The sequence below is a fragment of the Mixophyes fleayi genome, chromosome 5, assembly GCF_038048845.1.
Source record: "Mixophyes fleayi isolate aMixFle1 chromosome 5, aMixFle1.hap1, whole genome shotgun sequence".
Taxonomy (NCBI): Eukaryota; Metazoa; Chordata; class Amphibia; order Anura; family Limnodynastidae; genus Mixophyes; species Mixophyes fleayi.
In genome coordinates, this window is record NC_134406.1 from 175,421,155 (window position 1) to 175,445,224 (window position 24,070).

Sequence of the window (24,070 nt, forward strand, 5' to 3'; positions counted from 1 at the left end):
TGTAAGAGCAGTAGCAGGACCACTACTGACATAAAAGGCCATGGTCTAAGCTTTACCTTGGCATTGCGGGTGGTATATGGAATGTTATCTATTTTTCTTTTGTTGTAGACAAATCACCACATTCATCATTGACTTTTCCCTTCATACTTACATCAAGCGTTGATGTTTTCTTTGAGATTGACAAACATTGTTTTTATATGAAAAGCACTTTCTTACACTTTCATCCCACATGACCTTTTTTGCTAGTAGAAGTTGAAAAAGTGCTACTACTGTCAGTACTAGTACTGGGATGCTCCTGATCTATAGATTGATCCATGATTGGCAACAGGAATAAAGATACTTGAAGTTGGAGCCACGTGTAGCTGCCACCGCACCATTATTATTACCATTTATTTATATAGCGCCACTAATTCCGCAGCACTGTACAGAGAACTCAATCACATCAGTCCCTGCCCCATTTGAGCTTTCAGTCTAAATTCCCTAACACACACACACACACACACACACACACACACACACACACACACACACACACACATACAGACTAGGGTCAATTTGTTAGCAGCCAATTAACCTACCAGTATGTTTTTGGAGTGTGGGAGGAAACCGGAGCACCCGGAGGAAACCCACGCAAACACAGGGAGAACATACAAACTCCTCACAGATAAGGCCATAGTCGGGAATTGAACTCATGACCCCAGCGCTGTGAGGCAGAAGTGCTAACCAATTAGCCAACCCTTCTGCAGATGAACACCCAATGAAATAGTGAAATGAGGGACTGTTACCTTGCAATTCAGACATTGCTCCACAATATCATTCAATTTAGTATAAAGATACTTTGGGGTTTTTTGGGTTGTGCTGTAAAACTCAGCACCCTGCTTTTTGGCCACTTACTAGTACAGATATGATGCTGCCACTCGCACAATAGCCTGTGGTGGAAAAAACAGAGGAGGAGGATTGAAGAGCCTGTCAGCGCCAATTAAATTGTCTTTGACGTCCCACCCCAAGAAAAGCTAAATAAAATAAATACAAAAACACTTGTTTTTCTGCTACTTCTCTGTAACCTACCGCAGTGATTGGCAACCTGACATGCTTCAAGGGACATTATCCTTAATTTCAAGAATTAAAAAACAGCCCCAAAACGACCCCCACATCACTCAAAAAGTGCCACCACATACACCTCAGGTATGTTTTTGATGGTACGAATTTTGACAATAATGTTAATATTTCATCTGCTAGTAAATGATATCCTTTTATTCTTAACCAAGAACCACATAAGTCATATTTATTTTGCTATCTCACTGTCTGTGTAGAGACACCTATTAACTTTTTTTTTATTATTGAAAGCCTGGAACGTGTTTTCCTACTTATTCTAGCCCAAAATCAATATTTAATATTTACTTCTTTACTGCAGCACGTGCAATGGATATTATTTTATATCCAGTTGTAGTTATAACACTGAGACTGCCTCCCCCAGACACCAGTCTCCAGAGCAGACAAACCTTGTAGTGGGTGGAGACAGTACAGTCACGTGATTCTATGTCAGATCACGTGAGCAGTGTCCTCCTCCTCCTCACTGATACTCTGACTTGGAGCTGTTCTCCCGCAGTTGTGTCCTGTCTAACTGATTGTCAAGGTGAGTCATCCAGCACAATGCTGCCTGTGTGTTGTTATTAGTCACATGGCCGGCCAGTGATATTGACAGTATGCGGTTGCACTTCCCTGACGTCCACATGCTGTTAGTGTAATGTATGCAGTGTGCTGGTAGTGTAGGTACAGCCAGTAGCACACATTATCCTGTTATCTTGTGTGACCAGGGGGTGGTCCTGTGCATGTGTCTGTAGTGCAGGATAAGGGGCTGGAGAAGTCCTATGTTCATTGAAAACGTGTGGCTGGAAGTTTTGTGTAGGCCTGAACATGAGTGTATTGGCTAACTCATTTCAGTTGAAAAAGTATTATAAAATATTCACTTGTTATGGTCAGAAATGACTCCTAATTAACACATGCATGACCAGTTACATAGAGGTCAGAAAGCAATAGTGAGCACCTTAATGTTTGCAATTGCATGTAAGGATTTTAATTTTTTAAATGTAATTGTATTCTCTAAAGAGTTATTTATTAAACATGCTAACCTTTATCCTGTCATACTCTGTTCCTAATATACAGGGTTTAAAATGAGTTTTATTGGATGTGTCTTTGACTTTCAATGTTGTGTAATGTAAATGTTATATAACATATCAATAGGAATAAACTGTTCTGTATAAGCAATTGTATAGAAAAGTAACTTCCCTTTTTCTAACTGTTTAAAAGAAAAACAGAAAGTGTGGCTGTTTCCTTGGAATCAGGACAGTTGGGGTGTTCACTGATGAGCCTCTACAATATTTTGTTAAAAGGCCTGGTGATACTGTTTTACTGTAACGATGTGTTCTGTTTTAGAATGGGCGTTGAGTGGTTTGGTTTGGGCTATGCAGCTCTGGTCACTTCAGGAGGAATTATCGGCTATGTAAAAGCAGGTATGTTTTTGATGGTAGGAATTTTGACAATAATATGAATGTGTCATCTGCTTGTAAATTATATCCTTTTATTCTGCTCCAAAAACCCCGAAAGTCATTTATTTTACGTTGCTCACTGTCTGAGTAAAGGGACACCTATTAACTGTTTAAAAAAATAAAATAAATTGAAAGTCTGAAACGTGCTTTCTTTCCCAAAGTGCTCTTAAAAAATGTGTAAAACTCAAAACGTGCAAAAGGGTACGGTTTTCAGATCCTCCTCTACAGAGGAATGACCCCATTACAACCGACCCCCCCCCCTTACGCAAAAGGCCACGTAGGGGATCGAGGCTAGGGGGGCCATCTTTTGCATAGGGGTTCGGCCAAAGCTTTCCCCATAGCATCAAATTTTCTGCCTCAAAATTCAGGGAAGTGGGAGCCGCTAAGACCACACCGCTTCCTCTAGATCGTTGGGGATGGGACTCATTAGGGTTGCCGCACCATCGCGAATCCGTGAGTAAAAAAAAAGCATAAAATTAAGTGACAAACAGTGAGAGAAAAATAAATTAAATAGTGATTGTGACATGGTTATTCCTGTCAAGCCAGAAGGCCACAGCAAAGGAAGTGATGTGGTAGCCAAAAAGTGAGTTTTGTGCATAGCGCTATACTCACAAGTGAGAGTCACCACTCCCCAAGTGACTTCCAGAACCCCTGACTTCCAGTGGCACTATGTTCCAGGCTTTCAAGCTACCAGTCTCCTGGCCCGACCAAGCTTTCCCATGGCCATTTCAGGGGGGGCAGACAACCCCTTACTCAGACATGTACTCACTTGATCTTGGCCAAAAGAAGCGACACCTATTAACCAGTATGGCGTATGTGATGATAATTATTCTTAAAATTTCTTTTTAGTATTTATTTATAAAGCTCCTTACATTTTCTATAGCACTGCGTGATTGGGGAGATTTCAGGTGGAGTCTTAGTAAATTGCTTGCACGGCATTGTCATAGAGTAGACACTATTGAGGTCTACAGGTCTAAGTGGTGAAAGTACAGATGTGGGATCTCCTGTCTGGAAACCCATTATCCGGAAAGAGAAAGGTAGATAATGCTTTTCAGTAATAATGACATACACACCAGAACACTTATTAGCACCCTGACTCTTCCCATTGGCAGTTCATTTTTATATACCAAGCTAACTCCAGAAGTGTCCAGAAAGGAAGAAAATACTGTACTTCCTACCTGTGGGCTGCCATTATTTTCCAATCATCTCCCCTATCCTCATTAGACAAATTTATAAGAAAGCGTATAACACGGACAGTGCAGGGAAAAGCAGGGTACATTTGTAAATGTAATTTAGCACATTCTAGGCATGGTGTTCCAAAATCATCTAAAAAAAACTCTTTAAGTACCAGTATTCTAAATAATGGATCCCTTACCTGTAAACTTATTTCACTAGGTGATTTAAAACCATACTAAAATTGCTACCTGAACATTGCTTTTTGAAGACTTAAAAGACTGCAGTTATAAATAAGGAAGGCACATTGATTCAATTACCACTGGTGCTTCCCCTGTGTTAACCACACAAATTAGTCTGTTGTGCTGCCTAAATTATCAGTCTCTCTCCTCTTATTTTCCCACAGATACTTATACAAATGAAAATCCTTCTTTGTTTTTTTTTTTTTTCATATAAACTGTAAAAGCTATAACATTCTATATACATAAAATAAGAGATAATCAACAAATATTGAACATTAATAAGTATCAACTGTTTTCAAAATTTGAAAATTAAGAGATTAATATTTCAGGGTTCTAGTTGTGTAATATAACTGTAAATAGACAAATACGAATTTAAATATAAGTCATTGTGAATGTAATATAAATGTATAAATTGGGATTATACATATTATGCTAATTTATTACTCATACAGATCATCCTACAGTTATAGAAACATTTTACCTATATATTTATTTATATTCACACATTCAGTTTTTATAAGTACTTTACATTGTATCATTAAGGAAAATATATACAAAGTAATATGTTTACAATACTATTTGCTAAATGATAAGTATATTCTTAGAGTTGACCACTAGAGGTCAGTAGAAGACTTTACTTTGGTGTGGTTTGTTGTCTAACATCCACTGTTTCACCTTCTTGGTACACAGTCACTCTTACGTTATATAAGTTTGTCATAATTTATGAGTGTCTATCTTGGTAATAATCTAGGGCAGAAATCAAAATGATTAACCTTTTTAGCACCTAAAAGGGATTTATACAGTATAGTGGAGTGCTACTGTCAGTTGCTGTGTGTAATATATATATATATATATATATATATATATATATATATATATATATTACACACTCACTGTTGGTTAATCCCATACTGTCCAGGCTACCAGCTGCATGACAGTACCAGTGCCCCATCTGTATACAAACAAAGGAAATTTCAGCATTGTTTGAGGCATAGATGAGACTGTACAATTTGCAAATATGAGGACCTGTGATATGGGCTGCAAGCTTAACTGTTTGGATCAAAGTGTGCTATATTTTGCTAGAATACATATGTCCTGACAACTGTTTTTTGTATATGTCATTCATTGACCCCCTTTCATTATCATTCTCCATTGACCTTCATCCTCATATTATTATCCACACGACCACCTTCCCCCTCACTTACTTGCTGCAGAGAGGAACTGATCATGCTGATGAAAGACATAATCCATAAACGAATAAGGCCATTTTTTAACAGGGCTGATTGTGACAATTGTGTTTATTTATGGTGTTGCACTCTTTTCAGGTAGTGTTCCATCTCTCGCTGCCGGTCTTCTTTTTGGAGGTCTATCAGGTCTGGGGGCCTATCAGATGTCACATGATTCAAAGAATATATTAGTTTCACTGAGTAAGTTTCTTGATCTCCCTCTTCACGGCAATAAGACTTCTCTACGTTTAGATTTCAGAGGCTAAGGAAGCAAACTATATAGATGCAACTATATCTGGCATAAAAAAATGACAACATCATATCTTTAAGATGCAGTTTCATAATGTTTGTTTACATTTTGTCTTGTACCTAATGTAGCAAAAATGGATGCTGGCAAATATTGTAATAAATGTTGTAGGTGTTCTTACCATACAGAATTATTGCTCTAATATCCGTTTAATACTTCTTGCCCCAGATAATTTTCTAAAGACAACCTAAATCCAAAAACAATGTCTAATTTAATGCAAATAGTAGTCTTCAGAAATGTGACACCTAATTGCTTGTTGCACTTGTTAACAAGTACTGGAATATGCTTCCTCCTTTATATTCAAGTTGCATCCGGCACGTTGGCGGGAGTTATGGGCTACCGATTCTACAGCTCTGGAAAATTCATGCCTGCTGGATTAATTGCTGGTGCCAGGTGAGTACATTTACGTGAAGGTTTCCTATTTTAATTGAATGATTTGTAGTAAACGAATCCATTCATGGTTATTTATTTATTTAAACAAAACAGCTACCTAGTGTTGCAGACAGCACTGGATCTTGGGTATCCAGAATCACATGTTCACATCACATGATATCCTAATCAGATCTGTAGCTATATTATCCCATTGGGCATATGCTCAACGGGAGCAGGGACATATCTTCTGGGCTTGTACTTATGGTGCGTTCTCCATTGAGTACAGAGTGTAAGTCCAACACTGGGCAAATGTAGTTTCTAAACCCTGGGACTGTCACTTCTGTGTTGGTTTGCATGGATTTTAGAACATGACTTTGGTGTGTACAGAACTGTAGAAACTGAAGGTTGCTTTTTTTTTTTTTTTTTTAATAAAGCTGTTAGTGCTTTTATTGCAATAATAGATATCACAAGACCAATTAAGTATAAAGAGCAAAAGAACAAAGGCAAAGATAAAAGCAGAAAGATGTAAGGATGGGTGGGGAAGAGGTTTGCAATAACCAAGATATCCGTCCTACCATGTTAGAGGAGTACACAGAATGATTTCCTGATTATCAAGGAGTGGATAGATAAGTCATGCTTATCTATGCCGGCACACAGCATTTCTACATAGAAGCCATGTTGTAGGACACTTTTCTATCTTAATCTTTGGTATCAAAACATCATGGGATGGCAGTGAATGGCTGTATATTCATTTTACTTTGAATGTTTGTTTGTATGTATTGTTTAATAGTTTAAATCCTGTATTGACACAGCCAAACCGTGGATTTGGAGGTGTAGGGTAGTGCAACATTCAGGTAGAACAGTTACTAATTCAGCACACATTGGTATTGGTTATTTATGGTATTTTTGATCAGCTGTAGATATGGGTAGAACTTAGGCTTTTTTTCTATTGACATACACTGAACCATTTATTTAATTGGATGTAATTCTGAAAATGTATTTAAATTATTACTTGTTAATGGAAACCTACTTAACATATATAAATTGAAAATGGGGTTCTTATTCCAGGCCAAAATGCATTGTGTAACTATGGGAAATGCATCCAGTTAATTAAAATTTTTAAAATATAAAATAAATTAAAGGACCACTAAACCTAGTACAAGTGACTAATAACCTTAAATATGTATATAAAGTTAGGACTGTACCCTCACAAGGGGAGGCAATTCTACAGATACATGTGAGTGAAAATGTGCATTTTCTCAGAACAGGGGTATTATTGACACATACATAATAGTATTTGTAGTGTGCACCTTGTGTTAAAGAATTTGAAATTTGTAACGTCCTAGTTGACCAACGACAGTTTTGTAACTTTTTGTGGCATATTTGTAAATCTGGAAAATAGAACGCACATTACTAGTACCTGCCAAGATTGTTATTATTATCATTTATTTGTTAGGCGCCACAGGGTTTTCACAGCGCCTTACATAATACGAACAGTAGACCATACAGGGTAAAACATTACAGAACAATAAACACGAAGTACCAATGCTTCGGAAACTCCGGGCAGACATATGGAGTGAGGGCGGAGCAGAAGAGTCGGTATGAAGACAAGAGGGGCCCTGCTCATGCGAGCTTACATCCTAAGGGAGGGTGGACAAAACGGGCACGGAGGGAGGCAGTGATGCAGGGGAGAGGGGGAGAACAAGCAGAGTGGATGAGGGGTTAAGTGGATGGTTGGTAGGCTTTCAGGAACAGGTGAGTTTTGAGTGCCCGTTTGAAGGAGCACAGATTGGGAGCGAGACGGATGGAGCGAGGGAGGTCATTCCAGTGCAGGGGGGCAGAGCGAGAGAAGTCTTGGACTCGGGAGTGGGAAGAGGTAATGAGTGGAGGAGAGGCGACGGTCGTTTGCCAAGCACAGGGAGCGAGCGGGAGTATGAATGGTAAGGAGATTAGAGATGTAGAGAGCAGTAGACTGGGAGAGAGCTTTGTAAGTGGTAGTAAGGAGTTTAAAGAGGATTCTGTAAGGGAAAGGGAGCCAGTGTAAGGCCTGGTAGAGAGGGGAGGCAGAGGAGGAGCGACGTGAGAGAAAGATAAGTCTGGCAGCTGCATGGAGTACAGATCGGAGCAGGGCGAGATGGGAGATGAGGGAGGCCAGTAAGGAGGAGGTTGCAGTAGTCCAGGCGGGAGATGATGAGTGCATGGATGATGGTTTTGGTGGCGTCTAGTGAGAGGAAGGGTCGGATGCGGGCGATGTTGCGCAATTGGAAGCGACAGGCTTGAGCAAGGGATTGGACGTGGGGGGCAAAAGAGAGAGAGGAGTCAAGGGTGACACCCAGGCAACGGAGTTGGAAGATTAGGCTAATAATTAGTGCATTTGTATCATGGAATGATTGTCTGTTAAAATCTTGTTTTATTTTTGTTTGCCAAGAACCCCTTTTGCAACTTTTTATTCACATGTGACAAAGTTACAGTGGTAATTGTGAATTCCTTCATTGATAATGAGCACATTTTGCTGTTATTTTTTTTTAATATACCCATAAAGGTTAAAAAAAAAATAATATTCTGCACTGAGAAAATAACTTTTATTTGTATTTCAAAATATCCTCTAAAAAATTGTTAATCTCACAACAAACAATAAAAATCATGAAACAGCCAGCATGCAACGGTTAAACAAAACACACTAGGGTATCGCCATATGTAGCCACTATGTATAATGGCAGTAGTGTGGGGAATATGTCTTTCAGGGATTTCTGTCTGAAATATGTCACTTGCCTTGCTGACATAAATGTGACAAGGAGGACAATCCATAATCTAATATATGTTTGTAACAAATGTCTCTATTTAGCCACCATCTGCTGGATTGCAAGAGTATTCCACACTGTCTAATTTAGGTGTCCTAAAATGTGAATGCAAGCCAAATAGGACTACTTTTATTAGGAAAAAAATCTGTTTCTTTTTTTCCCCCCTCTGCAGTCTGCTAATGTTAGGAAGACTGGGACTGAAAATGTTGGAGAAACCTCATGATTCATGATGGAAACCAAGCACTGAAATCAAGAAATCTACATATATTCTACAATGAACAGTGTCCAGATTCTGTATGTACTTGTTAGCTGTAAATCTCATTAATTTTCTAAGTAAAACTTGTTTTTACGAAGTGATCACTTGCATTGTGTGATTTGTGATGCATAAGTAACAAGAATTAATTGGCTCATATGAGAAACCTTGTAGTTGGGGCTCTTTTGTGTCCCTCCATGCACACAACCATAGAACGTGTCAGGCAGACAGGCCCTGCTTACCCTTGCTGGTTTCTTGCAAAATTAGTAGTTGCTCTTCCCAGTATAACATTACCTTCCACAATCTCAGACATTTGAACTAAACTGGCATTTCCAGCTGTTATGCCAGGACATAACCCCTAAACGTTTCTTTAATGAAATAAGAGGGTGTTAACATTCTTAATTAACAGCAACCTCTTGGAATAAGTCCACACATGTCCGTTATTTATCCAGCACAAAAGCAGATACGTTGGAGACCGTTTTATTATATACTTTTCCTCAGCAGAAAATTAATTTGCAAATCATTACCCATGAACTAGAGGATATAAATAAGAAAGTGGTATTCCTTTTTAATGCTATTAATGTAGTTCATTATTTGTGCATGTGTTTATATTCATTGATTGTCAACAAAACCCCACCATGGTACTGTAGAGGATTTTTCTTTGGTCGCAGGTATTGCTTCTAATTGTCAATTTAAGTGAATGTAAAAAAAATACTCTTAAAGTATATTAGTCATCACTGATGGTATAAACAAAGAGTAAAAACAATGGGATTCAGTTACTAGTGAAGACCCCCTCGCAGCCTTGCGTGATGAAACTGCGGGGTGTTAAGGCCCTAAAATATTGATTTTTATTTACTTTGCATGATGAGCACAGACGCACATCACATGAAGCAATGAAAGCGTTTGGCGGACTTTATATTTGCAGAGAAGCAAGATGTCATGGGGCACTCCTTTACAACTGCGCTTATGTGTACACACATTATGATAGGTGTTCATCTGTGGTTATTTACTTTTGTTTAAACAGTCATCACCCACAAATGGATTATACTGCAGCACAGTTTGTATGAATGCACCTTATTGACACTTGGATGTCAGAATTTCAAGAAACAACTTAAATAACTCAACTGTCTGCCAACAAGTGACCCACATTAGTGCTATAAGTTTTCAGTACTGCTTTTTAGGTATATGACCCACTAAAAATTGGGGGACACTTATGAAAACCTGTGTGTAGTAACAACTGCTGTAACACATGGCTACCAGATGTCCTATAACTAGTTTAAAATAAAGCAGTGGTCTGGTTGCTATGGGTTACAGTAAATGTTTCTACCTATCTGGTTTTCATCAGGATAGTTTTCACGTGCTCTGTTTAGTTTACAAAAACTTGCACAGGTTACAGAAGTCTTGAAAATGTGCTGTAGCAAAAAAAACAAAACTGTATGAGCCCTATAATTGTGTTGTAGTCGCCAGAACATGGACTTTGCAATGTACCTTGCCCACCAGAGTATGGGCTCTGAATTGCATCTCTATTTTGTACTGTGGCCATCCATTGTCTCTGTACAGAGCATGTATTTTCCACACTATACAGAAGTATCTACATTTTGCGGCACTCATCATATGCAGGGACCACTGATTTTATTCTTTTTTTTAACCACAGTACGCATGCCAGGTATTCACTTTTACAGCACAAACGTGTAGTTTTTCACCATGTCGTGTGTAAGTATTTGCACAGTAGATAAGTTTTGCAGTGGCATTGCATGCTAATTTCACACTTATCATTCTTGCAGCACTGGTCCAATTTTGGACTCGGCAAAATATGGTAATTAGTTGCAGCATCTTTTTCCCTAGTACTAGTTTCTCATGTAAATATCCAACATTTTAGCACTCACGAAGGCAAATCTAATTATGTATTTTCTAAAAATTTTATTCTTATTGGTGTATAGAATATTTTGTTTTTGACAACATGCAGAGGTTTTGCACCACATTAATATCCAAAAATTAAATAATGTTACAAATGACTACTGCATAAGGCTGTTTGCACACTGGCATTAGGAGAGTGTCTGTAACACCACATTGCATTTCATATGCAGTAGTACCAGCACTTGCAGTTTGGGGTGTCACATTGACCTCCTTGCGTTCAGTTATAGTGAACGTTGAGTAAATGAGCAGTGTCATCCATTAGACCACATTCTTGATCACAGGCCATTGAGGTCATTTCCCATTACCAGGTGCAATGAGATAGAGGTTCGATTTTGAAATCCTATGATTTAACTTTGAAGATGGGCCAGTTGTTTCAAACACCTTCATCATCATCATTTATTTATATAGCGCCACTAATTCCGCAGCGCTGTACAGAGAACTCTCACATCAGTCCCTGCCCCATTGGGGCTTACAGTCTAAATACACACAGACAGAGATAGACAGACACACAGACTAGGGTCAATTTGTTAGCAGCCAATCAACCTACCAGTATGTTTTTGGAGTGTGGGAGGAAACCGGAGCACCCGGAGGAAACCCACGCAAACACGGGGTTTATACAAACTCCTCACAGATAGTGAGACAGTTGTGCTAGCCACTACGCCACCGTGTTGCCCCACCTTCACAATTTTGGATTGTTGTATCACATACTCTTATTAAATAGATCAGAATATGCCACCACATCACCAAATACACATGGCACAAAGTAAGAAAATAGAATCCTTTATTTTATTATGTGTTTCGGTGTATAAATGTGTTTTAAAATGCTTAAAATATTTTTTTTAAGGACATATTAAACAATTGTAAAATGTATTGATTTCTAGGCCAGTAAATACAATATATATTTTTAAATATTCCTATTTACTAATATTTGTACTCTACAATAAACTTGTTTGTTAGTTGAAACTAAACCAGAAAAAAAATATTTTTAGATTTTTGTGGAGTAAATCATCATACTAACTTTTCTTTAAATGTAAGAACTTCTTTTTTTTTTTTTTTTTTTTTTGCTTGCTTTTAGAAAAATCAATTAGAAGTTGATCACTGAAGTTACATATGCACATACAGAGGTATTATACATCCTCAAGTACTGATTTAGATCAATAAAACTGCTCTGATACCAGCAAAGCATGATGCAGCAGATATTTTAAACCTCCTTTACTTGCTTATGTATCGCACTTGAATGATATATAGAAATAAAGTAAAGAGCGGTGTATTTCTGTTATCATAGTTTTTTCTTTAATCTGGAAGTTCCCCGTTAGCAAAAGCTGTGACTTTAGGACTTTCACAAGCATAAATGCCACTAACACGACATTATTTACGAATGTGCAAAACTGCCTGTGTACATTTTCTTGGGCTTAGAGCATGGATTTGCAGGCCATTGGTAACATTTGTGAGTGTGCAAAGTTTTACATTTTTAGGAAGAGTCTGCCAGATTGGGACGTTCCTGGTTGAGTGAAAGCTAGGCGTATGTACCACATGTTAAACAATATTTAATTTTGTGGGACTACATTATTTAAATGGGATTTAAGTGGTGGAAAAAGGTGCACCATTTGGGGGGCTATTTAGTGATGGGCCAAGCATTTTTATCTCCACAAAAAGACTTGTTTTCTTTTACAAATGGATGGGGTCACGGAAATTAGATCTTTACCATGATACACCTCTTGTACCTTCCGGGTGCACATTGAGACAGCACAATCCTAGACGCACTTTGACAAATGTTATAACATTCTCAAATGCTCAAAACAATCCCTTCACTCTCATTTTTACATTTAAGATATACGTAAGAATAAGCTGAGCAGTAGTTTAGGAAATTAGTTTAAATTAATTAATGGGGTAATTAATGAAAGGCTGGACTTTGATATAACTACTTCAAGTATTCTCATGTGCATTGCCAACCAGACCAGCAAATGGTAACACAGAGCATATATAGGAATGTGGTTGTGCCTGTTATGCACAAGGCATACAGATAGGCACATTCTCGCAAAATGGAGAGCACAGAGTACTTGCATGTTTTGCGGTTTACAAATTACCAGTTTTTCTGTGCTTAAAATAAGGGTTTGATTTTTTTGTGTTCAAAGGAGCCTGCTTTGCACTTTACAGAGTTACCAGTAGAGTGCACTGTTGGATAAAAAAAAGCATTTTCCAGATTGAAGCCACTAGCAGAGTTGCTTACCAAATGAAAGAGCTTGCATTTAGCGTTTGTGTCAGCAAAGTATATTTATTCAGAGAATAGTGATACAAATTGCTTCAAAAGGTTTTAGAGACCACGGTATTGGTAGACTACAAAGTATAGAATGGCAGGCATTACTGATTTTCACAGTATGAATAGTTCTACATTAACTGCTTAATATATTTTGTGGAACAGATCTATTGTTGTTGCTATAGTGAAATAAACAGAATTAAAAGAACTTGTGGGAAAAAATCCAGAGCATAGAACCATTTAAAACACTTCTTTATTTAAATAATTCTACTAATCCTTCTTGTCACTTCTAAATAGAGCTGGTTTCTTTTAGACAAGCATCTGTATAATAGTAAAGAATTGTGCATATAATATATATATATATATATATATATATATATATATATATATATACATATTCTCACAATTTATATAAATTTATTATTTTTTCTTTCCTTCTGTAACTTGCAAGGGTTTGTTCAAATCTGTATTAAGTCTGGTTTATAAATTATATCCCTGTAATTGGTATATAGTGAAGTCAGGGCTGCCAAAAGGAATTTTGGGCCCCGGTGCCGCAGCTCCTTGGAGCCCCTTCCATAGCTGCCAAAGGGGGTGTGGCCACACCAGGTTGATGGTTCCTCCCACTACATAGGTAGGCCCAGGCCCTGGTACTCTGTAACTGCTCCCCATCCCCTCTTGGGGCACCTTGCTCTTCATATTCACACTTCTGTACCCTGCATAAAAGCAGTACACTGGCATGGTCACAACATTTGGTAACTTAATATCCTTACAGTAGGACTGTAATAACCCAAATATTATAATACTTTCCTTGAGCCTTTCCACTTGTAAACAACTACTTAGGCTCAGAAGATCTTTTAACATACAACATTATTAAACAATTAACCAAACCTAAATGATTAGGAAGGATCTTTATGAAGATGTCCACCAAACTTGGGACTGGTCTTCTACAAAATCTCAGGAATTAAATGTAAACTGCAATAATGAGGATATTTGTAAATGTGGAATGATATAGTATTTTGCTCCATGAAGATGCCAATTTTCTTTGTGATGCTGCGCATTAGAAAGGTTTGTTATTTGTATTGGCAGCAGTGGATGTTCATGTAGCTCAAAAATAAAACCTTTATTAATGCATTGTTTACGGTTTACTATTTTGTTTCCTTTACATAAAATTAGCCTTGCATTACTTGTTAGTACATTTTTGCCAGGCATATTTACACAATTCTGTAATCCTAGAAAATGAATAAAAATAGTGCAGTGATCAAAAGGTTTTTCTTTCCTACAATATAAAAAAAAAAAATAATGTTCATTGACTAACGATGACCACCATACTTGGCAACCCAGTCCGTTCTTCCATGTATTGGTTGTGGCCGGTTTAACACAGAAAGGTTTTTAGTGGCTGGCTTGTAGGATGGAGCTGGCAATTGAGAACGCATAGCTTTTGTTTTCCATGTGTCATAATCTAAAACAGAGGAAAAATTATTAGACTTTTCAAAAATAGTATTTTTTTTTTTTTTAATGTTTCTTGACCACTGTAAAATACATATCATTTACTGAATTAAATGCTGAGTAAAGGGCTGGTCGTTTGCAGAACACCACATGAGGGAGTATTTATGCAGCTGTAGGATCATATAGTAGGTAACTGGTCATATTTTAATGATGGTTTACAAAATAAAGTCAAATTATATCATGTGTTGGGAGGCAAATATACACAGTAAGTCTACTGTAATTAAAATCTTACTGTGTTGTACAGTGCAGGCATGTAATATCTGGTTTATTATAGGGCAAAGGTAGCTATCTACACCTGTGTCTATTGCTTTCTGTCAAATGTACTTAGTAACATAAACAGCACAGTATATATTATATCACACAATCTTATGTAAGCATGACAATTCTTTGATCAGATGTTAGCTTTATTCTGTTTTGAATTCAAATCCAAGTTTAGCCAAAGAAAAATGAGTGGCTTGAAAATAAGAAATACTAATCAATCGCCATAGTTTTAAATGACTGTATATTACACAACTCCAGATTATTTCCCTTTTACCTGATCGCATGCCACAACTGAAATCATCAAGGGTCCGTTATAAAACCAGCTAAAAATGTGCAAAACCACGCACCAGAAAATGAATCGGTATGTGTGTATATATATATATATATATATATATATATATATATATATATACACACTGTACACTTAAAGGAAAAAAAAAGCCCCACCCCCTTACACTCATCTGATGGCAAACATCGAAGGCTTTTTTAGTAGTAATTTAAGGTATAGCCTTTATTATTTTCCATTCACTGACTGTGAAGGATCACTTTCATATTTTGTAAATGAAACAACCTCTCTTTCCCTATCTCCTCTTTCTTAGAAACTAGTATAAACTGCCATTTTATAATTCAGGCTTCCAACTGGCTTTGTAGGACAACATGAGATTACCATCTGATTTAAATCTCCTCTAACTTGTCAGCCAAGTCTTGAGTGAAGCCTAGAGGCCTCCTCTCATTAGCCAATAGGCCATCTCATTTGTATGCTACAGAAAAATGTTTCATATATCAGAAAATATAAGGCAATTTTATTATTACATTTCTCCCTCCAAGATTATGCAAGAGTGATATTTGTACACGTTTGTAACTAAAAAACACTTAAGAAGTCTCTTTGATTTAAAGCCTTTATGTTCACCAAGGAATCAAAAATAGAATTGTCAGGGAATGGGATTTCCCAGATAACAGACAAACTAGCTCGAAGGGCTAGATTTACTATCAGGTGGGTTTGGCGGCGGTTTAGCCATCGCCGGATTTACTAAGGCTAAACCCGCCGTCCAAACGGCCAGAAATTATGTTTCCAAACCCGCCTCTGTATAAAGCGCCATGACGGTTTCAACAATGTTCAACATACAAACAGCCGGATTTACTATTAGGGGGTTTATAAAGCCGCCGGAAAACCACCATTCAATAGACCAAAATGAGATTGTTCAAACAGTGTGGTGTTTGAACTACTTAGCAATTTTTAACATGAGAGAGAGCCATTTTGTGCAAAGTTTCCTCCTTTAGGATTGTATATGGGAAATGGGCAAACTGACATGTAATTTGAGGGTAGGTTTTTTTGGTTTTTTTTTCACCCAGAATTATTGCATCCTATTTACTGATGTAAAGGTTTTTTTTTTGGTTTTCACGGGGCATTATCTGCCGCAGCTCCTCCTCATAACTAGTGTATTCAATGCGAAGAGGCGGGCCACCACCCGTGCGTCTGGTGGACCTCCTTTCCTGGGCCTTCTTCTCTTTAAGCCTCCTCTTGATGTCTGAGAAGCGCTTGCGGCAGTGAGCCACTGTCCTCTTTAGTGGGCCCACCGCATTCACAGCATCGCACACTCTCCCCCACAGTTGGTGACGCCGCCTTAGAGGAGTCCGGGCTGCCAGGTTCCCTAGGATGACCTCATAGCAGGGAACTATGTGGTGCACCAGAACACAATTTTCGTCGTGGGAGAATCGGACATTTCTCCCTGTCTTCGTCTTCCTGCCCTCTCCTGACTCCTCAACCTCTCCCTCTCCCTCCTCTGCCCCCTCAACCTCCATCTCCCTCTCCTCAGCCTGTTCTCCCCTCCTATCTCTGGACATAATGACAAATAAATGCCAAACACAGAAAGACTTACAAACACAAAGGACAAACTACAGTAAATACAGACACACTCTCCAGACAGGCACACACAAGTAACACAGACAAAGGACAAGTCAAATACAAAAAATACAAGACAGAAAATAAAAGAGAAAATAAATGTACAAAACAGAAAAATGGCAAAGGACTACTCACACTTCAATCAGATATCGCTCACCAATCCACCAAACTCCAACTGTTACCAAAGCTCAAACCAACTAACTCCTCTCTCAAAACTCCTCAAAACCCTATCAGAGAAAAAAAGTGTCAGGCCAGTGGTTTATATAGGGCTTGTGATGTCAAATCTCCTGACTTTGAAAATAGCCAATAGTAACAGGCCAGGAGACAGGTGTAATTTTCAAAAAAACCGCCTTTACACAAAAGCGCCGTCATTTTAAGCAAAAGCGCCATGTTCTATTCAAAGCCGCCGGCGGCTTTGAGCATTACATCCCGCCGTTACATCGCCGGCGGCTTCAAATTGAAGCTGAAATGCGCCCATTAGTAAATCCGGCTGTTTGCAATGCAAACCTGCCGGAAAACCGCCGCGATCACGCCTGTTAGTAAATCTAGCCCTAAGTGTCTCTGGAAAATGTCAAGGAGTTATCAGGGTACAGAGTATGGATGAGGAACCTTGGCACTGAAATGCAAGGTGTAAATTGCACAATGTAATTTAAGACAGATGGAAAAAGGCAGAGAGCAATAGATTTCATTAGATGTCATATGTCTTAAAGCCAAAGCCATTTCATTGACAGCAAGGAGAGCATTATGGCTTTGAACCTGGGCAAAAAAAAAACAGATTGCTGACTTTCCTTTTCCGGGGCACTTTCTTTACAGGCAGGAGTTCAGTCCCAGTCAGCAAACTACTTCTGGAACCTCTTTCAGAGAAGTTAGGTAATACAGAGAAGGCTATAGCTCCTATACGGGGAAAGAATCCAGGGCACAAAAGAGAATCCTCCTCAATATAGTAAGGTGGATAAAGGAAACAGAACATTAGCTTTTCTGTTCAGACGAAATCTAGAAGCAAGAGCCAGGAGATTTGTGGGTTCGACAGAATATGGACGTAATTATTAGAATTCAAGAAGATACTATGCAGGGACAAGTTCCTAGTCGTGCACTCCCCAGAAGAAGGGGGAAAAAAAAGGACAGCCTTTGTAAATCATACTAAATACTCATTGAAAACCAGGCAATTTCATTAGTAACTTTTCCAGATGGAACATGAGAGAATATAGGCAGATTCGGAACCATATTGGATCTCGTACGTCAACCGCTTCATTGAAGTAAATAATTCATATGAAGTTTCTCCAGGGAGTCATAGAACTGGGGCATTTAATAAGTTCCACAAACTTCAAAGAAGCTTACTTGCATGTTCCTGTTCTAAAGTAATATCAGAGATTTCTCAGACTCTGCATATTGGGTCATCCACTCCAGTTTACAGAGCTACAGCTTTCTGCATAGGCATTGAACATTGTTGGCGTTTGATACATATTGTGAGGACAATGAGATTAGAACCAACCGTAGTTCTCTAGATAACCTGGTCCTCTAGGTTCACAGGTCACACAGATAAGGAGGCAAGAAAAAAGATAACCCCTTTTATTAAACAAAGTGAAATAAAAGCGCTCCCCAAGGAGAAATTTGTTCCCTCACCAAAGATAACAAGTTTTGGAAATTATCAGTGTAAGTGAAAACTCCCCAACAAAGTCTTCAGCAGGTTACCTCGCAGCAGAGTCCTAGCAGGCACAAATTCCCAACAATTCAAATGGTGAGGGGAACACTGCCCTCAAGATACCAAAACACCATCCTGACTGGTAAAGCTAGTAATTGAACAAGGTATCCCTCCTTGAGTTTACACATTAAAATTATAAAAACAATAAATGGTGCTCATACCAGAGAATGATCTAAAAAGTATTGGTGAGGCAACTAAATGATGGACCAAGGGTGTATAAAACCCTCAACTTGTAAGATTTTATACACCCTTGGTCTATCACTTAGTTTTCCCACCAATATGTTTTAGATCATTCTCTGGTATGAGCGCAGTTTATTGTTTTTACAAATTCTCAACAATAAAGTCCACAAACGACAATCCAAGTGGTTTGTAAGATGGGTCTGTGTATCTTGAAGATCCCAGCCCCTCGGCCAACTCTCCACCAGCTTGGTGGTACCCTGGATATTAGTATCCCTACTGATGTAGGCTCACCAATTCCCCAGAATCTGCAAGTGTCTTCAAGTGCAGTGGTGACAAAATCAATCCAAGAGGCACACTGCCAGCTCTGTCTCAATCCTTTCTGGCCCCTTTTTTGTCTCTTCAACAAAGTCACCCGATCCTGACACCCTCCCTGGGTCATCCCCCCCAGCCATGGTCCCATTATTGGTGGTGTGTAGAGTCTAGGCGGCAACAAGGTTGGAGGTAGAAGATGACATCTGTGGTATACCATCTGCTGTGTTCGTGCAATCCAGTCTGGGTTGGAGAGGCATTGGAACAATGGTCAGTAAATAGGCAGAGTCCACCTCCTGATTGTAGAAAAAGACCTCTTCCACTCTTTTTTTTTTTTTATGTCACAGGGTCCACAGCTGTTTCACACTTCCTGTGAGCAACCTCTCACTTCCCTCTTTGGACACCACAACAATACTGAATCTGGCCACGGGGTGGCATTTAATAACAGAGTGGGCCACTGTTGTTCAATTGGTCCACTGACTGTCAGACCGGGTTGGTCCAATATTCTCAATATAATTCCCAGTCTTGTCACACATACCTTTTATAAACATAGACTTCATGTAAGAACCTCAGCAGAATTTGGGAAAAAAAAGTAATACAGGATATATCAAGGAAATAAATAAATTCTTTAAGAGAGAGAGCGTAGGAAACAGTTAATACACTGTTTTCTAGTTGGCTAGACAAAGGTAATGGAAGTGGAATTTGACATGAGAGCATATCAACAGTGAACAACTTTTCATGAACTGTGAATTGATCTTCAGAAAAACACCTTGTTGTGAACCTCCAACCCACCCTGTTCTATGATTCTGTACCCTCAATCCTAGAAAGTCCTTAATAAAAACTACTGCTGCAAAAAAAAAAATAAAGCTACCTGGAATCTGGCTCAATGTATTAATTTTTTACTCCTCAGCAGTTGTTTCTCACTATCAGGCGTGCCTTAAAATTTAAATTGCAGTGGAAGAGATCTAATTGAAACCTTGCTTAAGTTATTGTAACAAATGATGGTATCCTAACACTGCCAATGTGAAAACATGGTTGAGATCTAGTTTCACACAGTCCACCTTCATTATATTATCCTTTTCTAAAAAGATACCCAACCTTACTATCACTATCTATATTGTGTTAAGAAAAAGGCAACTAGAGATATTAATTAATTTCTATATTGCCTCTTTAAAACACACACACACACACACACACACACACACTATAATGCCTGATTTGGACTGTGTAATGCAGGAAAACTGTACAACTTAACTCCTTTAAACATTGACTTTGCACTACCTGTTGCTACAAGCTGTATTTGTGACCAAACTATAGTTCATAGAACACTTTCACTTGTGTTATCTAGGAGTACAAGATATTTCCAGTGTTCCTTTACATACAGGTTGTACTTCCATAATTCCTGGGACAGTTTATTGTGTATTACAGTTGGATAAACAGGTAACTTCATGTCAAAGGCTGCATGTTCCATCAATTTGTTAGTGCATGGATTTAATTTTGCTACACATCCCTATCTGTAAACTGAGTAATTTATCCAGTGGCATGAGTGCTAACCTTTCTGGAAAGATTTATAGTCCTGTAAATACCATCCTCTAAATGAATGATGCATGTTTTTTTACATAAATCACTGGCAGGCTATAAGAAGAATGATGGTATTTATCACTTTAACTTGTTTTGTTTCTTCAAACTCCTATTAATGATATATACTTCTGCACAGTGTCGGACTACAATGGCAACAGTAACATAATGTAGTGAGCAGAGAGGCTTTGGGACACCCCTCTAAGCTCTGTCTGCTGTGTAATGAAAAAAACCTGCCCCTCTGCCTTCACATGGCATGCTGAGAGCTGTGAGCCCGTGTCTGTAACTGGCAGACACATTTTGTAATTTCCAAAGAGATTTTGAAAAGGAAATAATAATTTGTAGGATAAAACCTACATGGGATTGCTGCTTTAAATACAAAGTTACAATGAACTTGTTACGATGGGTTGGTACAGTGAATATGCAAGATGCCTTTGCGACAAATAAAATCTCTGATATACAGTATATGAGAAAGTCCAGTGTACATCACTATAATACACACAGTATAGACAATGTCATATGTATAAGTGTAAACTGCATTGTAGATAATCAATGAACCATGGCAGAAGAGGGAACGTTGGCACAACAAATGTACAATATCTTTGGTTAAAAGAATATGTAAATTGCAGGAATGGGAATGAGAAATGGAAGGAAATAGAGGATTAGGAGAAAACTGTTATAGACAAGGGGTCATTCTAGGAATAATTTAGACTGTGTGCAGTACACAATCCTTCAAACGGACAGATTACCTGAGATATTGTCAATTACTGCCTTTTGGCAGGTGAGTTTAGGTTTCATGATTTTTGGTTTACCATTCACAGCATCACTGTTGATGGGTAAAGCTGATAAGAATAGAAAGAAAGAACAGGGAAATGAAAACAGGAAGAGCAAAGTTAAGAATAAGAGAAGTAATATGAGGAGCACAGTAAAGAAAGCATTTTCAATTGCTATGGAAACTGTTGCACCATGTTGATGTATGCTTTAACCTTGAAATTTTTGCATGCTTCATTGTAGCACTATATCTAGACTTACATATGCATGGTCAATGCACTAAGAAAAGTGCAATGTGTTTTAAGCTAACCCAACTGGTTTTAAAGTGCATAAAAACAATTGCTATATATTCCTTTAGCCATGATGCCTGTTAACACTAAACTAAAATTAACACGATGATAAGGCTGAAGCCACAAGTCTGGGGGGAAAAAAAATAAAAATGGATTTATCCATACAAACCTATTTAGTAATTTGGTTCTAATTACAATTATTCAAATCACCCCTATATGTCTGAGTTGGCTAGTAGTGTTTAAAAGTAAAGTTAAAGAAATATAATTGGGTTGCTAATAAGTTTACCTTTAATGGAAAGCCTACCCTGCATGTAGGAGAGCGACTAAAAGCCACCATCATATGTCCTTGGCATTTCTGAATCAGGATTCCATGCATCCATTGAATTGTAAAGGAGGCTGATAGTTTCCAATTTACAAACCTCTCAACAACTTTGAACAACCATAGACAAATCCTTATTGTTGTATTCTGATGACTTAGCTGGAATAGCCCTCAAATGTAATTGATTTTCAATCCTTAGTTCCGGAGCCCATACACTCCTTATGAGAACCCTTTTCTTTCACAGTTTCCCCTTTATTATACCCTCGTTTTCAAATTGATACTTTTCAGGCACAAAAGTCTTACTTGATGCAGCCCCAATTGGTGCAAGCTGTATTCTTTGTCCCGCTGATCCAACCTCCTTCTTGTGAAATGAAGGGATGTATCCTCCTGCTGTATTGTATGCAGGTCCTACAAATCCTCCTAAAGTGCCTGTAGAAAGGAGATGACCTGTGGCATGACAATATAATCATGTCCCTCTCACACAATTCAGTGAGCTATATACATGTAGATCACTGACTCCCCATTCCCAAAATAACCAACTTCAAGATATCACACTTTATTTTAAAAAATAAAATACTGAGTAACTTGCCTTCTGTTTGTAGCACTACTGTGGGAAGCAACTTTGGGAAGTCTGTGGCTGCCATACTGTAGCTCTGGGCTTCCTATTACCTTTGTGGAAGGCTCAGGTACTCTCCAGGAAAATTACTTTAACCTTCATTTCTAGATATAGATGCAAACCAATATGGTGACCCTCAGTGATAAATGTTAGAACTATTTTAAATCAGGGGAACCTTAGAAATGATGGATGCAGGCTGTAATGTGATCTTTATTATTATGTTATTTTGCTGCTAGAGGTGTGTGCCAATTTTGCACTTCAGGTGGCCACACCATTTTCAAAATGTTTGTGCTCCATTGGTTGGCCCTGAGAACAACTTTGTGTGTTACTCTACCCAATATATTGTTTGGGTTTTCTTTTGGCGCATATAGGACTTTCTTTTGGTTCCATAGTTAAGTAAATATATTTACTTTTCAATCCTCCATGGAAACCATAACTCTGGGTAGATTCCCTTTCCAGTTTAGATAGAGACAGGTTAAAAAACACACCCCGTATGGTATATAATTTAGCTCCTTCTCTTCTCTTATGTCTTTTCCTGTCTCTAGAATAGATAAAGCAGGTAGTGGTTTGTTCTGTAGTGTATGGGCTAACCTTCTCTGAGGTACTGAAAATGCACTAGTCCGCTCTGCAAGTTGAGGACCAGGCTGGGTACTGGAGGGACACTAGTCTGCTGCCTCCAGGAAGATCATCATCCTCATCAATTTATATAGCTCCAGCAAATTACGTAGCGCTTTACAATTGGGGACAAACACAATAATAAACAATACTGGGTAATATAGACAAGAAGGCTCTGCTCGCAAGCTTACAATCTATGGGACAATGGGAATTGGATACATGAGTTTAAGTCTACATATTGCATTTCTGTCTAGCCAGATTGCAAAGGTAAAAAGTGATTTGTATGCTATATAATCTAGTCACACAGCAATGTTAGTCAGGGGGTCAGAGAGTTATTGGCATGTGTGACTTGTGTAAAGAGTGGTAACAGGGTAACCTAGTGAGGTTAGGAGGGTGTTTGAGGAAGATTATAAACCTGCCTGACGTGGTGGGTTTCCAGAGAATGCTTAAAAGTTTGTAGACCAGAGGAAGTCTTGGTGTACGAGGGAGGGAATTCCATAGAGTGGGTACAGCTCGAAAAAAGTCCTGTAATCCGGAATGGGAGGATGTGATAAGAGTGGATGAGAGAAGCAGATCTGGTATAGTAATTTTTATTTTGGCGTAGGTTCACAGACCTAAGCATTCTGCAGATGCACTGCATCACAGGTCACAGTGCACCAAGATGCAGGACCAGGCCGATAGGAGGCATGGAGCTGCCCTGAGTGTCCCTGCCTCTGGGAAACATTTTGAATTGAGACAGTTTGAGTCAGCTACTCCCAGACAACAGTATGGAGCCTGAGTCAGACCCCGAACAGCTGAAGGGAACCCTCTTTAGGCAAGTTCATAAGATGTGGTAAGATGGGTGCAGTATTATGCACGATGCATACAATTTGTGGAACCTGTGACAAGCCTTTAGTAAGTGAAATTGAAAGAGGTTGTTACAC

General features: G+C 38.5%; 2 protein-coding genes across 9 annotated transcripts in view; one reads left to right on the plus strand and one right to left on the minus strand.

The window, feature by feature from the left end:
- Positions 1-1,527: 1,527 nt before the first annotated feature.
- LOC142158792 (transmembrane protein 14C-like) lies at positions 1,528-9,027 on the plus strand. Of its 2 annotated transcripts, none has more exons than XM_075213068.1 (5): positions 1,528-1,636; positions 2,437-2,513; positions 5,290-5,391; positions 5,803-5,890; positions 8,843-9,027. In XM_075213068.1, the coding sequence occupies exons 2-5, from the start codon at positions 2,438-2,440 to the stop codon at positions 8,898-8,900; spliced, it is 324 nt and encodes a 107-aa protein (XP_075069169.1). In that variant the 5' UTR covers positions 1,528-1,636; position 2,437; the 3' UTR covers positions 8,901-9,027. The 2 variants fall into 2 exon arrangements, with proteins under 2 accessions (XP_075069169.1, XP_075069170.1); XM_075213069.1 differs by lacking the exon at positions 1,528-1,636 and adding an exon at positions 1,750-1,773.
- Positions 9,028-14,202: 5,175 nt separating this feature from the next.
- Positions 14,203-24,070, minus strand: part of MAK (male germ cell associated kinase) — a 48,717-nt gene continuing 38,849 nt past the window's right edge. For 3 of the 7 annotated variants that reach the window (XM_075213065.1, XM_075213060.1, XM_075213061.1), the window contains 3 exons: positions 22,220-22,345; positions 21,286-21,378; positions 14,203-14,556 (listed from right to left, as the gene is read on the minus strand). In XM_075213065.1, coding sequence (XP_075069166.1) covers positions 14,408-14,556; positions 21,286-21,378; positions 22,220-22,345 — 368 coding nt within the window. In that variant the 3' untranslated portion in view covers positions 14,203-14,407. The remainder of the gene's footprint in view (positions 14,557-21,285; positions 21,379-22,219; positions 22,346-24,070) is intronic. The other 4 variants (XM_075213063.1, XM_075213064.1, XM_075213066.1 and 1 more) reach the window with 2 other exon arrangements.

Coding starts and splice junctions, on each gene's coding strand:
- LOC142158792 (XM_075213068.1), top strand. CDS start 2,438: ATGGGCGTTGAGTGGTTTGGTTTGGGCTATGCAGCTCTGGTCACTTCA. Junction 2,514..5,289: donor TATCGGCTATGTAAAAGCAG/GTATGTTTTTGA, acceptor CACTCTTTTCAG/GTAGTGTTCCATCTCTCGCT. Junction 5,392..5,802: donor GAATATATTAGTTTCACTGA/GTAAGTTTCTTG, acceptor TTTATATTCAAG/TTGCATCCGGCACGTTGGCG.